General features: G+C 44.0%; 1 protein-coding gene across 2 annotated transcripts in view; it reads right to left on the minus strand.

The window, feature by feature from the left end:
- SHC4 (SHC adaptor protein 4) overlaps nt 1-16,442 on the minus strand; it is a 55,973-nt gene that overhangs the window by 8,612 nt on the left and 30,919 nt on the right. For both annotated transcript variants that reach the window (XM_083412023.1, XM_083412022.1), the window contains 7 exons: nt 12,297-12,360; nt 9,666-9,785; nt 9,011-9,064; nt 8,278-8,329; nt 4,834-4,960; nt 2,701-2,878; nt 247-307 (listed from right to left, as the gene is read on the minus strand). In XM_083412023.1, coding sequence (XP_083268149.1) covers nt 247-307; nt 2,701-2,878; nt 4,834-4,960; nt 8,278-8,329; nt 9,011-9,064; nt 9,666-9,785; nt 12,297-12,360 — 656 coding nt within the window. The remainder of the gene's footprint in view (nt 1-246; nt 308-2,700; nt 2,879-4,833; nt 4,961-8,277; nt 8,330-9,010; nt 9,065-9,665; nt 9,786-12,296; nt 12,361-16,442) is intronic.

Consider the following 16,442-nt stretch of genomic DNA (forward strand, 5'->3'; position numbering starts at 1 on the left):
TTCCCCCAAAGAATCATGTCTCGTATTTGCTTGCATCATCTCCATTACTGACCTCAGACAAACATGTGAATTGTGGCAATTTCCACCCCTGTTTCTAATGGAATTCTGAAACACCCTTAGCAAAGGGGAAGAAGAGGCAGAGGCAGGCTTGACCACAGGCAGAACGGAGCTTGGTTCTACATTTTCCATTTCCCCATGAAGAGGGCAGTTTGTGACTTAGGTCTTAGGAACCTACAGGTTGCTTACCTACTGCCTTGTTCTCCTCTGGGCAGTTTTCATAAATATTTGTGGATTTGGGGCTCCCAGCCTGAAAGAAGCAGAAATTAATCATATAGGGTGTTCATTGCTTTTTTAATGTCCAGTCAAATCAAATCCTATGAAGCTCATTTGGAGAAAAAACACACACATCCGGATCAAATAGTTTTGCCTAACAAATTACATGTTACCTATCCTTGGTGCTGTCCTCACGGCAGAAGCTGGAAAAGGTTCAGGAAAGGGCGACCAATTTGATCCAAGTGGTTGAAACAATTCCCTTCTGAGGAAAGGGTATAACATTTGGGGCTTTTTAGTTTAGGGGAAAAGGTCAGGGAGGGCTGGAGGAAGGTTTGTAAAATTATGCACGGAGTAGAGAAAGTCTCATCCAAAGCGGCTGACTGCTGGAAGTTCCAAGAAAGACGAAAGAAAGTATGGTACTTCTTTAGACAGTGCAACAGTTGGATCTACTACAAAGCTAATGAAGCTTAAGCTTCAAGGCCCCTAATCCTAGAGGGGCCCCAGAAGCAACTTCAGTCCACACTGCTTAAAATCTTTGAGTCTAGGAGACCCAATTGGATTAGCAGGACTGAAACTGACTTTTTTTGGCACTGTGGGTCAAACCACAGAGCCTAGGACTTGCCGATCAAAAGGTTGGCGGTTCGAATCCCCATGACGGGGTGAGCTCCCGTTGCTCGGTCCCTGCTCTTGCCAACCTAGCAGTTCGAAAGCACATCAAAGTGCAAGTAGATAAATAGGTACCACTCCGGCAGGAAGGTAAATGGCGTTTCCGTGCACTGCTCTGGTTCGCCAGAAGTGGTTTAGTCATGCTGGCTACATGACCCGGAAGCTGTACACCGGCTCCCTTGGCCAATAAAGCGAGATGAGCGCCGCAACCCCAGAGTCGGCCACAACTGGACCTAATGGTCAGGGGTTCCTTTACCTTTATATTTCAACAATCCCAAAGTTGGACAGCCAGCAGCACAGATGTTGTAAAGGTGTGGTGATCTGTCATGGAACAACCTCACTGAAGAAGGCAACAGTGGTTATCCAGACCTTGTGGCTGGTTGTGAAGGTGGCCCCATGACAGTTCAAGCTTCAGGACCCAAAAAATATAGGTCCGCTACTGGATTCACTGTTGGCCAAGCAAGGTATAAATATCAAGAGTCAGACATTTTTATCTTTGCTGGCTTGCTCTAGAAGGTTTCCCCCCATTGCTGATTTCTTGGCTTGAGACTCCAGCCCAGACTTCTCCAATCGGGTGCCCTCCATATTATATGGACTGCAACACCTGCATTTCTTTTTATCTAGGTTAACTCTTGGGCCTCAGACAGCCTCCCAGGTCCTATCTCTCTATCTGAGCATTGTCTCACAGCTTACCTGTCTTGCTCAGCCCAATGTCATTCTTGACATAGTGCAGCCTTCCCCAGCTTGTTGAACTACAACTCCCATCAGCCCCAGCCAGCAGCCATGGTCAATGGCCAGAGATAATGAGGAGCTACAAGCAAAAACATTTGGGTGACACCAACTTGGGAAAGTCTGTTCTAGTTATTTCTAGGGAATTAAAGAAATCTCTTCTCATACAGTCAAATTTCAGTGCAAGTTGTGTTGTTAAGGGCCTTTTCAGTTGTGGCTCCCCATCTGCAGAATGCTTTCCCCAGTATGGTCCACCTGGTACCATCATTGACCTATTTTCAGCACCAGGGGAATACTTGCATTTCACCCCAGGAATGTGATAGACTGAAATGGTGTCATTATTGTTTGTGTACTGCCAAGCTTCCTTTGGCTGTTACAGGAGTTGCTTGTTCTGTTTTTTAGGGTATTATGCATCTACAGTGGTACCCCGCAAGACGAATGCCTCGGAAGACGAAAAACTCGCTAGATGAAAGGGTTTTTCGTTTTCTGAGGTGCTTCACAAGACGGATTTTCTAAGGGCTTGCTTCACTAGACGAAACGGCCCTGCCTCTCCTGTCATGGCGACGGTCACTGCACGCACGCACGCTGGCTTTCCCGCTCCTCCGGCTCCCTCCCACCCCTCACGCCGCTGCCCACCCCCCTCGCGTGCTCCCCTCAGAGAGCCGCTGCCGCCAGCAGCCAGCATTGCAGCCAGAGTCGCGCTCCTGAGCCCCACCACCCTCCAGCAGCTGCGTCGCGCGGTGGCCACAACGTGCGGGTGAGTCCGAGGTACCGGCTGTGGCAGCTGTCCTGCTTCTCCCTGCCTCTCCCTGCCGTTGTTAGTGTTAAAATACAGTGGTGCTTCGCAAGACGAAAAAACTCGCACAACGAAAAAACTCGCGGAACTAATTAATTTCGTCTTGCGAGGCACCACTGTATATGTATGTTTTCAGTGTGTTGTAAGCTGCCTGGAAAACTCTGAGTAACAAGCAATCAAGAAGTCTAAATAATGTTAAATAATAATAATGACCTATCAATAATAAACACACTTACTGGACAATATTGCTGTTCATAGTGCACAGGGCACTTAGTTCTTTGTTCTGTGGGCACCTTCAGCCTGGCATCTAATAGTCCACCTGCAGGAGGCTCTTTCCCTGGGATTTCATTATAGTATTCATGATCTTCCTTATCCTGAATATTCCACGTGGATCCACCAAGATTAACCACTTCTCTGTTCAAAATTAATCAACATTACAAAATGCACAACTTTCAAATGTGTCTCATAAAATGAGCTGCAAGTAGCTTCAAACTACATTAAATTATGGTAAATCAACCAGTGAATGCATTGGCAATGTATTTATTATATAGATTCTACTCTTCTGCTAATGGAACTCCCAGAATGGCTTCACAACATAAACAAAGACAAGAAATACATCTAAAACAAAGAAGCCAGGCAGCCATAAAATTAAACATTAAAGAACTCCCCAAAAGGAAAAGTTTTTATGTGATGACAGATATACATCATAGCTTCGTGGGATCTTCGTAGGAAAGTTATTCCAAACATCTGGCACCACCACCAAAAAGCCCCTGTTATGCTCCCTCACCGAGGGGTCTGAGATGATGGCACAGAGGGTGTGATTCCCCAAGCTTTTCTTAAAGTTCAGTCAGGTCTATATGGCAATTTTTAATTGACAATGTAGAGCTTCTAAATGGGCCTTTTCTGTGGTGGAGTCTTTCAAAAGGAGTGGTGTAGCTCAGGTCTGGGAGCCAAATATGGCCCACCATGCCTCTCTATCTAGCCCTCAAAATCCCCACTCTGACCACACCCTTCACTCAACCTGCTTTTTATTCTAAGTGTTTTAGCCTGGTGAAAATATGTTCTTGAATTCTGATAATGCCTCTTTTTGTCCTGATAGAGGACAGAGAGGTTTGTGTAAATGTCTGTAGCTTACTGTACAATAATAAAATTTGCATCCATTGCCCCTCCCACCACTGGCACGTGGCTCTTGGAAGGTTGCCCAGAAGTGAAAGTGGCCCTTAAGATGACAATGGTTCCCCATTCATGTCTTTCAATGTAATGGTAACTTTTTTAAAATCAAAGTTTTAAACAATCTTTTATAAACTGCTTTGTGAGGTCCTTCTGAAAGTGGCAGATAAACATCTCAAATAAATAAATGTAGCATTTTGCTGCAGTTGGAACTGCAGCAAAATATTAATGAATTACATCGTAGTTGCAACCAAGAAATCTGAAAAATCGTCCATTTGGATACCCCCCCCCCCCGGGGCAAAAAACCAAACAAACTTTGCTGTGTCTTTTCTGTAAAAATGCAATGCAGCTAATCTTGAATCCTGCTTTTTAATTTATAATGAGAACATAATTTTATAAACGGCCGGGAACAGGAAAGAGACAGAGTTCAAGTAGTCTGGTTAGGAGTATATAATTCAAGAATTTAATTATATAATTCACCGTGGCTGGAGAAGCAGCCATTCAATTTGCAGAGCAATAGATGAACAACATTTCACATCTGTTCACCTATAAGTGCGGAGCACTCAACTTATTCATAAGTCATGCCTTATACCACCAGCCTTTCTCAAGCTGTTGTCCTCCAGATATTTTGGACTACAATTCTCATCAGCCAACATGATGGTAATAGTCCCAAACATGCAAAGGGCACCAATTTGGCAAATGCTGCCTTATACAGAGCCAACAAACACAGAGTTAGCTACTGTGACTGGCATCAGGTCTACAGGCTGGGGTCGTTCAGAGCAGCGTTGGCTGGACATCCTATTACCAGGAGTGTGTTGGGCTTGAATCTAGAACCTGCACAAACCTAGAACCCACACACTGAGCATGGACTCTGCCACTAAGCTGTGTGCTCTTCTGCACAATTTACAATCTATTTGTGATTTTTCCTTGGAGTTTTATTTTCCATGGGATTTTATTTTAGATTACCTTTAGGACTGCTTCTCGGTTATAGGAAGCAGTGTGTCCTTGGGCTAGATAATGAGAAGAGCCTCATTTGGCTCCCAGGCCTGAGCGTTCCCAGCCCTGACATAATGTTCTCTTGGTGAATGACAAGGTATGGGACAGTAGAGATGTAGGGAGAAAGAGATACACTGCAAGGCCCTTGAGATCAGCATGCAAACAGCATGTATATTCACATTATTTCCCAGCACCATGCTGACCTTTCATTGGAAGCAATCAAAGTGGAAGGATTCTTCAAGTACTGTTTGAAACGCAGCTCAAAAGCTTGCCCTATGGTATTTATGACTTCCTGGGCTATTCCACTGGGACATTCCAGTATATGGCAGGCTAAAAAAAAAACACAGAGAAAAGTTGTGGAAAACAAATAAATCATTGTCATATATTAAAAGGCTTAGGAGTCTGATTCTCAAGAGTGCTGTGCAGGTAATAGTTCAATCGAAGTGAAGGTTAGAACAGTTTCCAGAGCAGTACAACAAAGGAATCAAATCTAACCTAAGTTCTCAAACTTTCCAACAGGGATCTGTTGAGAGGGTTGAAATTTCCTGAAGCCCACCAATTACAAAATGGCAGTGCAGAGGTGGAGCCATTAACAAAATGGCGGCCGATGGAAGTGGAGCTTGGAATAATCAACTGGCAATTGCAAACATCATTCTCTACTGATATCTGTTTGCTCTTTAGAGCTTGCTTAATTCTTTGAGGCAGTGGTTTCCTTGTACCAAGGAATTTCATAGTTCATCTTTTCTTAGGCCAAGTACAGACAGTGGCTCTGGAGGTATACTGGAGAATACTTTTAGGGAGATAAGGGTTTTAATTGTTACTTCAGACTTTCGGGAATAAATTCTACTATGTTCAAGATTTAAGCCAAAATGCTGTGCACACTCATCTGGAAGTTTAGCACCGTTGAATACAAAGTGACTTCTGAGTTAGCTTGCATAGAATTGCACTGTTAATTCTTTTAGCTTTTCTTCAGGGCAGGAGGTATTCTGTCCTGGGTATTCTGGGACAAACTGTTTTGGATGTCTCATTTCCACATCTGATATATTTGGAATCATTGGAGTCATTTAGACAGTACTCCAGGTGCAAATGTAAACACTGATTTGCATAGTCACATTATTATATTTTCTGTTGCCTTGCTAATGACTCTTAAAAATATATATTTCCAGGAACATAAATAACAATATAAGAAGAGCCTGCTGGATCAGGCCATTGGTCCATCTAGTCCAGCATTCTGTTCTCACAGGAGCTGATCAGATGCCTCGAAAAACTTGCAAGCAGGACCTGAGTGCAAGAGCATTCTCCCCTCATGAGGTTTCCAGCAACTGGATTTCAGAGGAATTACTTCCTCTGACTGTTATGTACTGAAGTTCTCACCCTAGGCCAGCAGGGGGGATACTGTAGATAGTTCAGGTCCACATATGCAAATAAGGGATCGAAAGTGACATTCAGTGATTGGATAGTTACAGAAAATGGTTACTGTTGCGTTCTAGTGGAGCTCTATATAAGCAGGCTGGCTGAACCCTTCAGTTCAGTTCTGTTCTGGCCTGTGAATAAACAAGAGCTGTTTGAAGAATCGTTGTGTCATCTGATATGTTCACCCACAACTTAACACTGGCGACAAAGGTGGGATCGATGGACAACAGAGCACAGCCAGATGCGGCCACCCTCTGAGCGGAGCTGAATCACTGAGCTGAAGCACTGAGCGAAATCACTGAACAGAACCAATTCAGAGCTGACTGTTCTGGCCAGAGCACTGTGTTCCATCCATCGCCTCCACATCGGCATCGGAACCATGGCTTCACTTGTGCCTCTACTGCTGTTTGCGCCAGCCTCTGAATCATGGGACCTCACCCAGTTCGACATCAAAGCTAATAGTGATTGATGGCCTTATCTTCCATGAATTTGTCTAATTTTCTTTTAAAACCATCCAAAACACTCAAACTTTCTTCCTGGGGGGGAAGTCATTACATCCCTTTGATCATTTTGGTTGCCCTTCTCTGAACCCTTTCCAACTCTACAATATCAGTTTTTGATGTGAAGTGATCAGAACTGAACAAAATATTCCAAATGCAGTAACACCACAGATCTATATAACAACATTATGGTATTGACTAGCCACATTTCCCCATCTTAGCCATCAGATGGCACTTTGAGACCACTGATAAGAAAGCTATCAAAGAATAAATAAACACTTCCTGGGTGTTTTTAACTTTCCCTGTCCACTAATGGACCTCAGGATTTCTTCTACAAAGGTAGGAGGAAAAGTTTTCACACAAAAAATCCTATGCACCCTATTTTCCACAAAGGTTCACATATTTGAAAGCCATTGTAGAATAAAAACTTGACTTAACCAAATGATACATGAAATGTGTGCTTGCATTTCCGTATCTTTAACTAAACCAAAAACAAAACTAATCTGCTCCAGGAGGGCCTGGTCCAGACTGGAACTGCAGTGTGGGGAATCATAGAATCTTAGAATCATAGAGTTGGAAGAGACCACAAGGGCCATCGAGTCCAACACCCTGCCAAGCAGGAAACACCATCAGAGCACTCCTGACATATGGTTGTCAAGCCTCTGCTTAAAGACCTCCAAAGAAGGAGACTCCACCACACTCCTTGGCAGCAAATTCCACTGTCGAACAGCTCTTACTGTCAGGAAGTTCTTCCTAATGTTTAGGTGGTTAGGGGGTTAACTCTCCCCATCCCACATTAAGCTAGTTAAAATTGCCTCAACTGCTATTTGCCCTAGGGTAGAAGGCAGCTTACCTTCTGGGCAAATAGAACGTGGCAGGCAAGGAAGGATTTTCATCAGGAAAACCAGTAAGCAGTGTAAACAGTAAACAACATGTTGCCCGAGATGCACTACAGACCACAACTCCTCTTCCCTCACCTTCCCAGCCACTTCCCTGTTGCCTCACGACTGCATGCTCCTGACGTAGTGGCAGCATGGGCATGCCCTGCCTGGTTCTGAGGAAGGGGTCTCTCCTCATCACCAGGCATCATGGGTGAGGTTGCCCAAAGAGTCCTGCCGTTTGCCACAACAGTGTTAAATTAATGTTTAAAGTTATCACAAAACTTTAAAGTCACTGGCTACCCCAAAATAGTATGTCTTTATTATATCCTGGGACGCGGGTGGCGCTGTGGTCTAAATCACTGAGCCTCTTGGGCTTGCTGATCGGAAGGTCAACGGTTTGAATCCCCGCAATGGGGTGAGCTCCCATTGCTCTGCCCCAGCTCCAGCCAACCTCGTAGTTTGAAAGCACACCAGTTCAAGTAGATAAATAGGTACAGCTGCGGCGGGAAGGTAAATGGCATTTCTGTGCACTCTGGTTTACGTCATGGTGTCCCATTGCGCTTGAAGTGGTTTAGTCATGCTGGCCACATGACCCGGAAAGCTGTCTGTGGACAAACACCGGCTCCCTTGGCCTGAAAGAGATGAGCTCTGCACCCCATAGTCGCCTTTGACTTGACTTAACCGTCCAGGGGTCCTTTAACTTTTTATTATGTATCATTTCAATTCTAGCATTTGTATCTGCCTCTCTCCCCAAAGTATGGTTGTCTCATGGCAACATTTTGAAGTACATGGAAAGTGAGTGGAAATTATTATTTTTTATATGTGCAGCATTACTGGAAATGATTGTGCCTACCTCTTTGATTAACGGGGTCTTTAGCAACATAGGCGACATAGTCTGTTGTATCCTAAAACACATGAAGCCAAAAAGGAAAGAAATTTTATTTAATGAGCTTAAGCCACTACAATGTGGTCATTCTATTTTACAGCAGACTCCTACCCCCCCACCCCACTTTACAAGAAAGCAAGCAGGGATACTTAAGGACACTTTCAGACGGTTGCTGTTTTCGGGCAGGATTCAATAGAGACAAAAATCAGGTTGCACAATTATAGTTGGTCAGGAGGCCTTGTTCAACAAACCTATTTCTTCAAGAAATTAGGCTTTTTGAAATAACAAAGGTGAAGGGGAAATGCACTGGCAAGTGGAGGATAACATTTGCTTTGATGCAACATCATCTAACGTCCCAGCAAAAAAAATATCAGAATAAACACTCATTAAATAGCCAACATAGTCTAATCTCCTCACAAACAAATCAGGATGAATGAATAAACAAGTCATCTGGAAATGGCCTAAAACAGAGTGACAACAAAGTATTATGTTTTAAATAGTCAAGGAAAAGCAAACTACAAGCTTTTCCATATGAAACAAATCCCTCAGTTATCATTTAAATTTAGCCTTTTCTCCTAATCAGAACCACAGTCAGAAAGACAGGGAACAATTTAACTTGGAAACGAGTCACATATGAAATGAGACAACTGACAGACAGTGTGTTATAACAGGTTCTTGAAGTTCAGAAGTTTGTACTTACAGGATCACCTCCAGAAGCAAATGAAATGGACTGCATGTGGTGATTCGCAATAATCTGGAAAAAAACCCCACAACAACATCATTGTCGTCATCTGTTTATTGGTATGCCACTTTCCCACAAAATGGTGTCCCAAGTGGCTCACAATCTCAAATGAACAACAGTAAGTATAACAATTCAAAGAAGGGATTAGGAGCAATTAAAAACAATTAACTATGCTAAGGTGCTACGCAGCTAGAAAACACCAGTGAGTTACATTGTAGAGAAAGAACAAAGAAGCCATCTACAGTCGTTTTAGTTAATACACATTTAGGCTTAGTTACAGACTAAGTTACATTGGCTGTATGCACACCATACATTTAAAACCACATGCCTCCCCCTCAGAATAATCTTGGAAACTGTGGTTTGTTATTGGTGCTGGGAATTGTAGTACGACTGGGGGCTAAGCAACAGTAGGCTAGTTTCAACCACACAAAAGCATCCGCCTTCCAACCAGTAATTCAGAGGCATGATTATAGCTCAAGGGCAAATTCCAGCCAGGTGAAAACATTCAAGGAGGGCATGAAAAAGGAGGGCTGTTTGCAGAGGGGATGTGGCCCATGAATATATTGAGGCCTGGAAATTCCCCACCCTGATGTAAAATAATGTTGCAGCTTACCTGCTGCATCTCAATGTTCAGTAGAGTGAGGCTGGTTGTTGAGATGGTCAGTTTTGTATTCATGCCAGAAAACTGAAGGTTACTTTTACCAAGTACTGGAGATAAAAATTTAGCTGGAGGCTAAAAAGACAACAAAATGCCTATCCGTTAGTCTTCACATTTAACTCGTAACCAAGGAGAAATGAAATGAATTAATTATTACAAGGTATTACACTAGGACCCTTGGGAGATGCAACACATACCATTAAAGTAGTGATGGCCAAACTTGGACCTCCAGCTGTTTTGGGACTACAATTCCCATCATCCCTGACCACTGGTCCTGTTAGCTAGGGATGATGGGAGTTGTAGTCCCAAAACAGCTGGAAGGCCAAGTTTGGCCCCCACTGCATTAAAGGAGCAACTGAGGGAACTTACAAGGATCCGAACTAGCATGAAAGAAGCCATGAAGGTGGTAGCAAGTAGCAACTATGCTGTTTATGGTACATGGAAAGGGGGACTTTAGGTACTTAAAACGTTGTGATTCCAGTGTAGCAAAAATAGAATTTCTAACCATCTGTAACATATGTAGGCGCTCAATGGGACCCAGGGACAAACTGGAAAGGCACAACAATATGGAAGATATTGTGGCCCCCGCCCTACAAAGCCAAACGCAATCTGTGTAGTGCTGGCATATTCAACTGCAGTAGAGGCTACCGAGGCCAGCTCAACAGATGAAAGAAAGGTCAAGATGCAAATATAAAGATGAAACAAATTAGAGTTCTGCCCTTCCTTGACAACAGAGGGGGGGAACCTCTAGATGTTGTTGGACTACAACTTCCATCATTGCTGACCATTGGCTATGCTGACTGGGGCTGATGGGAGCTGTAGTCCTACAACATCTGGAGGGCGACAGATTCTCCACACTTACTTTAGAAGTAGCCGAGCTACAAATACTACTGGGGTGTTTGTGAAAGATGTAAGACGTGATTACCATAGTGTTGGAGGAGAGAGCTGAGGATGACTTATTTTGGGAGCCCAAGCTACCTGGGGAGGTCTGGATAGCTGAGCAAACAAACTTCTTCCATCTGCAGTGAGGACACATGGGATAGCCAAAGTGGTCCAGTCCCAATGTAGTTGTCACTGATATTTCTAGTGTTAACATTGAATTTAGTTGCCAGTGGCATGTAGGGGAAGAAACTCAGGCTGTGTGTTATTCTCCTTTTTTTCTCCCCTCTACAGGGATGCCTGGCATAAAATGTTGGTGAAATAGTTCAGCATTGCTAGTGACTGCTAATCAAATAACAAATAACAAACGCTGCTGTTCAAGATGGTTTACCTTCATTGTGGATGTTCCTTGATTACCGTATTTTTTGCTCTATAAGACTCACTTTTTCCCTCCTAAAAAGTAAGGGGAAATGTGTGTGCATCTTATGGAGCGAATGCAGGCTGCGCAGCTATCCCAGAAGCCAGAACAGCAAGAGGGATTGCTGCTTTCACTGCGCAGCGATCCCTCTTGCTGTTCTGGCTTCTGAGATTCAGAATATATTTTTTCTTGTTTTCCTCCTCCAAAAACTAGGTGCTTCTTGTGGTCTGGTGCGTCTTATATAGCGGAAAATACGGTAATTACCTATCTCATTAGAAGCACAGATATGTATGTATAGTTACAGCCATTGTTACACAATATTTTAGTGTTTAATCGCTTGTAAAATAAATAAACAAATATAAAGAAAACGGCCCTTTCTCTCTAGGTTTGTATGCAGTATGGCATATAAAACAATACGTCTTTCACTGATAGCAACTATTCCTATTTGCTAGAATGTTCACATCCATTTGCCCAAGAGGGAGCTGAATTGGCTAGGAAAAGAATAAGCCACGGAGGCAGTGAGAGATTTTACTTTCTTGGGTTCCATGATCACCGCAGATGCTGAGAGCCGTCACGAAATTAAAAGACACCTGCTTCTTGGGAGAAAAGCAATGACAAACCTAGATAGCATCTTAAAAAGCAGAGACATGACCTTGCCAACAAAGGTCTGTATAGTTAAAGCTATGGTTTTCCCAGTAGTGATGTATGGAAGTGAGAGCTGGACCATAAAGAAGGCTGATCGCCGAAGAATTGATGCTTTTGAATTATGGTGTTGGAGGAGACTCTTGAGAGTCCCATGGACTGCAAGAAGATCAAACCTATCCATTCTTAAGGAAATCAGCCCTGAGTGTTCAGTGGAAGGACAGATCCTGAAGCTGAGGCTCCAGTACTTTGGCCACCTCATGAGAAGAAAAGACTCCCTGGAAAAGACCCTGATGTTGGGAAAGATTGAGGGCACAAGGAGAAGGGGACGACAGAGGACGGTTGGACAGTGTTCTCGAAGCTACCAACATGAGTCTGACCAAACTGCGGGAGGCAGTGGAAGACAGGAGTGCCTGGCATGCTCTGGTCCATGGGGTCATGAAGAGTCAGACATGACTAAACAACAAGAAGTTTCTGAAAGCAGCTGATAGGAGGAGTCTTACGCCTTTGGGTGTATTGCTGTTGCTTTAGAAATGTTGCTGTTTGGGGATTAGCCTGTGTCTGATTGCTCGATGCCTGCTCAACTTAAATATATTAAAACAAGCAAATACTAGTAAATGGTAAATTTCCAGGAGTTTCATATTTACCTTCCTCTTTTTTATGCCTCCTTGCATTCCTGGTACAGCTTCACACAGCCGACTTATTGCTTCCCTTTGAGAAAGAACAAATAGCACAGACAGTTGATGATTGAGCAATGTGGTTTATTTATGCAGCCTTAGCTTCAGCTTCAGACAGTGAATACTTATTTTCAATATTTAAGTCCCCCCTTTTTTTGGCTTCAGCACAACCACCTTCCAGAAAATAACTGTTAGTAACTTACAAGGGTATGGCCGGCCGGCCTTTAGGCGAATGGGACATTTGTCCCAAGTGCCAGTGCTAAAGAAACTAGTCACTGCAGCCACTGAGCTTGCCCCCTTCCTCTTGCAAGCAACCAGGGGCTGCAGTAGGTGGTAAGGAAACAAGGAAGACAGCTGGTCCAAGACATGCGAAGAAACGTTAAAACAAATTCCTCCACTCCACTTTGCGAACTTTATCCTCTCCCAAACTGGTTGCGTTTTTGTAGTGATGCAGTGTGGTGTCAAAGCAGTTGTGTGTTTACTTTGTACTCTGTCTCTACTTATCATATAAAAATCAAAGCTACATAGCTCTATGTAATTCTGGGGATTTCACTCCTTGTTAGAAACGTCTGTGAGATTTTTTTCTGCAATCAAGCAGCATACAGTGGTACCTTGGGTTACATATGCTTCAGGTTACATACGCTTCAGGTTATAGACTCCACTAACCCAGGAATAGTACCTCGGGTTAAGAACTTTGCTTCAGGATGAGAACAGAACTCGTGCTCCGGCGGCACGGTGGTAGCGTGAGGCCCCATTAGCTAAAGTGGTGCTTCAGGTTAAGAACAGTTTCAGGTTAAGAACAGACCTCCGAAATGAATTAAGTACTTAACCCAAGGTACCACTGTATACAGTTTATGAAAAAATAAATACATAAATGTATGATTTGTAGCAACAGCCACCCACCCAAAGAAAGGGGTAAGAATCCATTTCCTTACTCCTGGAATACTTTGTCCATTTCTGGGCACCATAATTTAAGAAGGATATTGACAAGCTGGAATGTATGCAGAGGAGGGTGACCAAGATAACCAAGGGTTAGAAGACCAAGCCTTATGAGGAATGGTTGAAGGACCTGGGTAAGTTTAGACTGGTAAAGAGGAGACTGAGAGGAGATATAATAGCCATCTTCAAATATCTTAAGGGCTGTCATATGGAGGATGGAATAGGCTTGTTTTCTCCTGCTCTGGAGGCTAGGACCCAAACAAATGGATTCAAGTTACAAGAAAGGAGAATTCAACTAAACATCAGGAAGAACTTTCTGACCGTAAGAGCTGTTTGACACTGGAACAGACTACCATGGGAGGTGCTGAACTTTCTTTCCTTGGATGTTTTTAAGCAGAGGTTGGATGGCCACCTGTCATGTATGATCTCGTTGAGATTCCTGCATTGCGGGGCGTTGAGACCCTTCTGACTCTACAGTTCTATGATTCTATGAAAATACTTCCTGTTTGGGGTGGATTTCACCGTATATTACTTTTCACAAAGCCATGGTTGTTTAGTAGCAAGCATGGCAGAACTGGATGCAGGTTCTCCAGCCTCAAATCTTTGTTTAATCAAGGAGCTTGATAGATAGCCTAGAGAACAAACCGCAATCTATCTGTACAACCAACCTTGCAGGGTTGCTGTGAAGATTTTGAAAATGTGATTGATTTCAAGCTGCCTTAAACATCTGTTGGCAAGGCAGGGTAGAAATGGGAGAGGGGGACACCCTAAACTTCTAATAAGATTTCCTTTCCAACCCAATTTAAGTGAATGTCTCTTTTAAAGATTCTGTGTCCAGATGGGGGAAGGGAGGGGAGGGAAGCAGATGGCTAATAAAGCACTTGCACGCTTAATGACCTACATCAAAGACAGACAAATTACACACCATATAGTCAAATGACAAGCTGCATTCCCCTTCCCGATGCCGCCATGGTTCAACAACGGAACCACTGATATAAGATCAGTCAGAATCTCTGTTTTGGCATGCAATGTACCATTTAATTATCCTCATTACAGTTATGCAAGGAGAAAAGGACTTAGCCTTGCCAAAGGCCACTGACTCCGTGAACCCAAAGGGTGAGTGTTTGAATGGAATAGCTTTACTTGCAATCCAGTTTGGGATATCTTGGTAGATCTCTGAGTAGATCAGGGGTGCCCAAACTTTTTTCAAAGAGGGCTGGATTTGATGAAGTGAACATGAGCGTTGACCTTTTTTTAGGATTGGAGTTGTTGAGTTTGGATTGGAGTTTTTTTGGCTTTTGGGGGGGGGTTATTCCAAAATTGTTGAGCTTTTTTTAAGATTGAAGTTATAGAGCTTTTGGGGGGGATTTTGCCACAGGGGCCAGATTAAATCTACCAGAGGGCCTAATTAGGCCCCCGAAGCGGACTTTGGACATGCCTGCAGTAGATTAAAAAATGTTTTTGACTCCTAATTGCCTAACAACTAAAAAAAAGACTTCCCCACTGCTACCCTAAATGGGACTGCTAAAACAAAGACATGTTTAGTGACCAGGAATGTTTTGGGGGTTTTTTTATCCTGGGCTGGCTGAGCAGTTACCAATATGCAACCTGTAGAAGGAATCTGCCAAACTCAGAAGTGGACATGCACCTGATTTAATCCAGGCGTGATCATGACCCAGATCAGATTACAGATCCACTTTGTAATCCAGTTGTGTGGATTCCTTTATGAGACAACCCTCCGTTAATCTAAACTATTATGTTTAAATGTTTAAAAAATAGGTTATTCAGCCACCTGTAGTAGCTAGCATATGGGACTCCTTGACACTGCACACCTGGGATGCAAATACAGCAAGTCCCCCTGGGAACAATGGGACTTGATGACTTTCCATTTCCCTTACAAGGGATTGTAGCTGGTGGGGGAAGGGACACACACACACATACGACCCATACACAATCCCCACCTTGAGAGAAAGGAAATGTCAATAAGTCGTTGGTAGCGGAACTTGACTTATTTTCATTAAAGGCATGAGGCAGCAAGGAGCCCTGTCTGCTAGCTGCCCAAGGCTGTGGTTGGTGGATTATCTCTACTTCAATGGATTTGTCCTTTCCTAAATTGACACACAGCTCCGAGGCAGTGGAAGTGATAAACTGGTGGCATGTGAGTGTTAACAAGATAGTGGTACTCCTTGATCCATCACTTTTCCTGGATACTTAGCTGGCAGCAGTTGCTAAAGGTAAAGGGAACCCTGACCATTAGGTCCAGTCGTGGCCGACTCTGGGGTTGCGGCGCTCATCTCGCTTTACTGGCCGAGGGAGCCGGCGTACAGCTTCCAGGTCATGTGGCCACCATGACTAAGCCGCTTCTGGCGAATCAGAGCAGCGCACGGAAATGCCGTTTACCTTCCCACCGGAGCGGTACCTATTTATCTACTTGAACTGGCGTGCTTTCGAACTGCTAGGTTGGCAGGAGCAGGGACCAAGCAACGGGAGCTCACCCCGTCGCGGGGATTCGAACTGCTGACCTTCTGATCAGCAAGTCCTAGGCTCTGTGGTTTAACCCACAGTGCCACCCGTGTCCCTGCAGCAGTTGCTAGGATGACTTTTTTATAAGTTTCTGTAGACATGCTAGCTGAAGATGTACCTGGAGAAGGCAGGTGTGGTTTGTCATCCATGCTTCTGTGACACCCTGCCCCCTAGACTGGTCTGCCTTTGAATACAGTCCAGGAGCGTCAACTTATCCAAATACAGCAGCAAGACTTTTATCTAGCTCTCACAGGTTAGCGCATAACTCCGATGTTATGTTCATTAGTTACTTTAGCTTCCTGTATGCTTCTGGGCTGTTTAAAGTGCTGACTCTAGCTAAGGGGTCAGCAAACGTTTTCAGCAGGGGGCCAGTCCACTGTCCCTCAGACCATGTGGGGGGCCGGACTATATATTTGGGGGGGGGGGGGGAATGAACGAATTCCTATGCCCCACAAATAACCCAGAGATGCATTTTAAACAAAAGGACACATTCTACTCATGTAAAAACACGCTGATTCCCTAACCGTCCACTGGTGGGATTTAGCAGGCGACTGGGCCGGATCCAGCCCCTAGTTTGCCTACCCATGCTCTAGCCTTTAAAGCCCTCAGCAGCTAGAAACAGGTAACTTAGAGGACTACTTGTTCCCATATAGG

The sequence above is a fragment of the Podarcis tiliguerta genome, assembly GCF_965153285.1.
Source record: "Podarcis tiliguerta genome assembly, chromosome: 14".
Taxonomy (NCBI): Eukaryota; Metazoa; Chordata; class Lepidosauria; order Squamata; family Lacertidae; genus Podarcis; species Podarcis tiliguerta.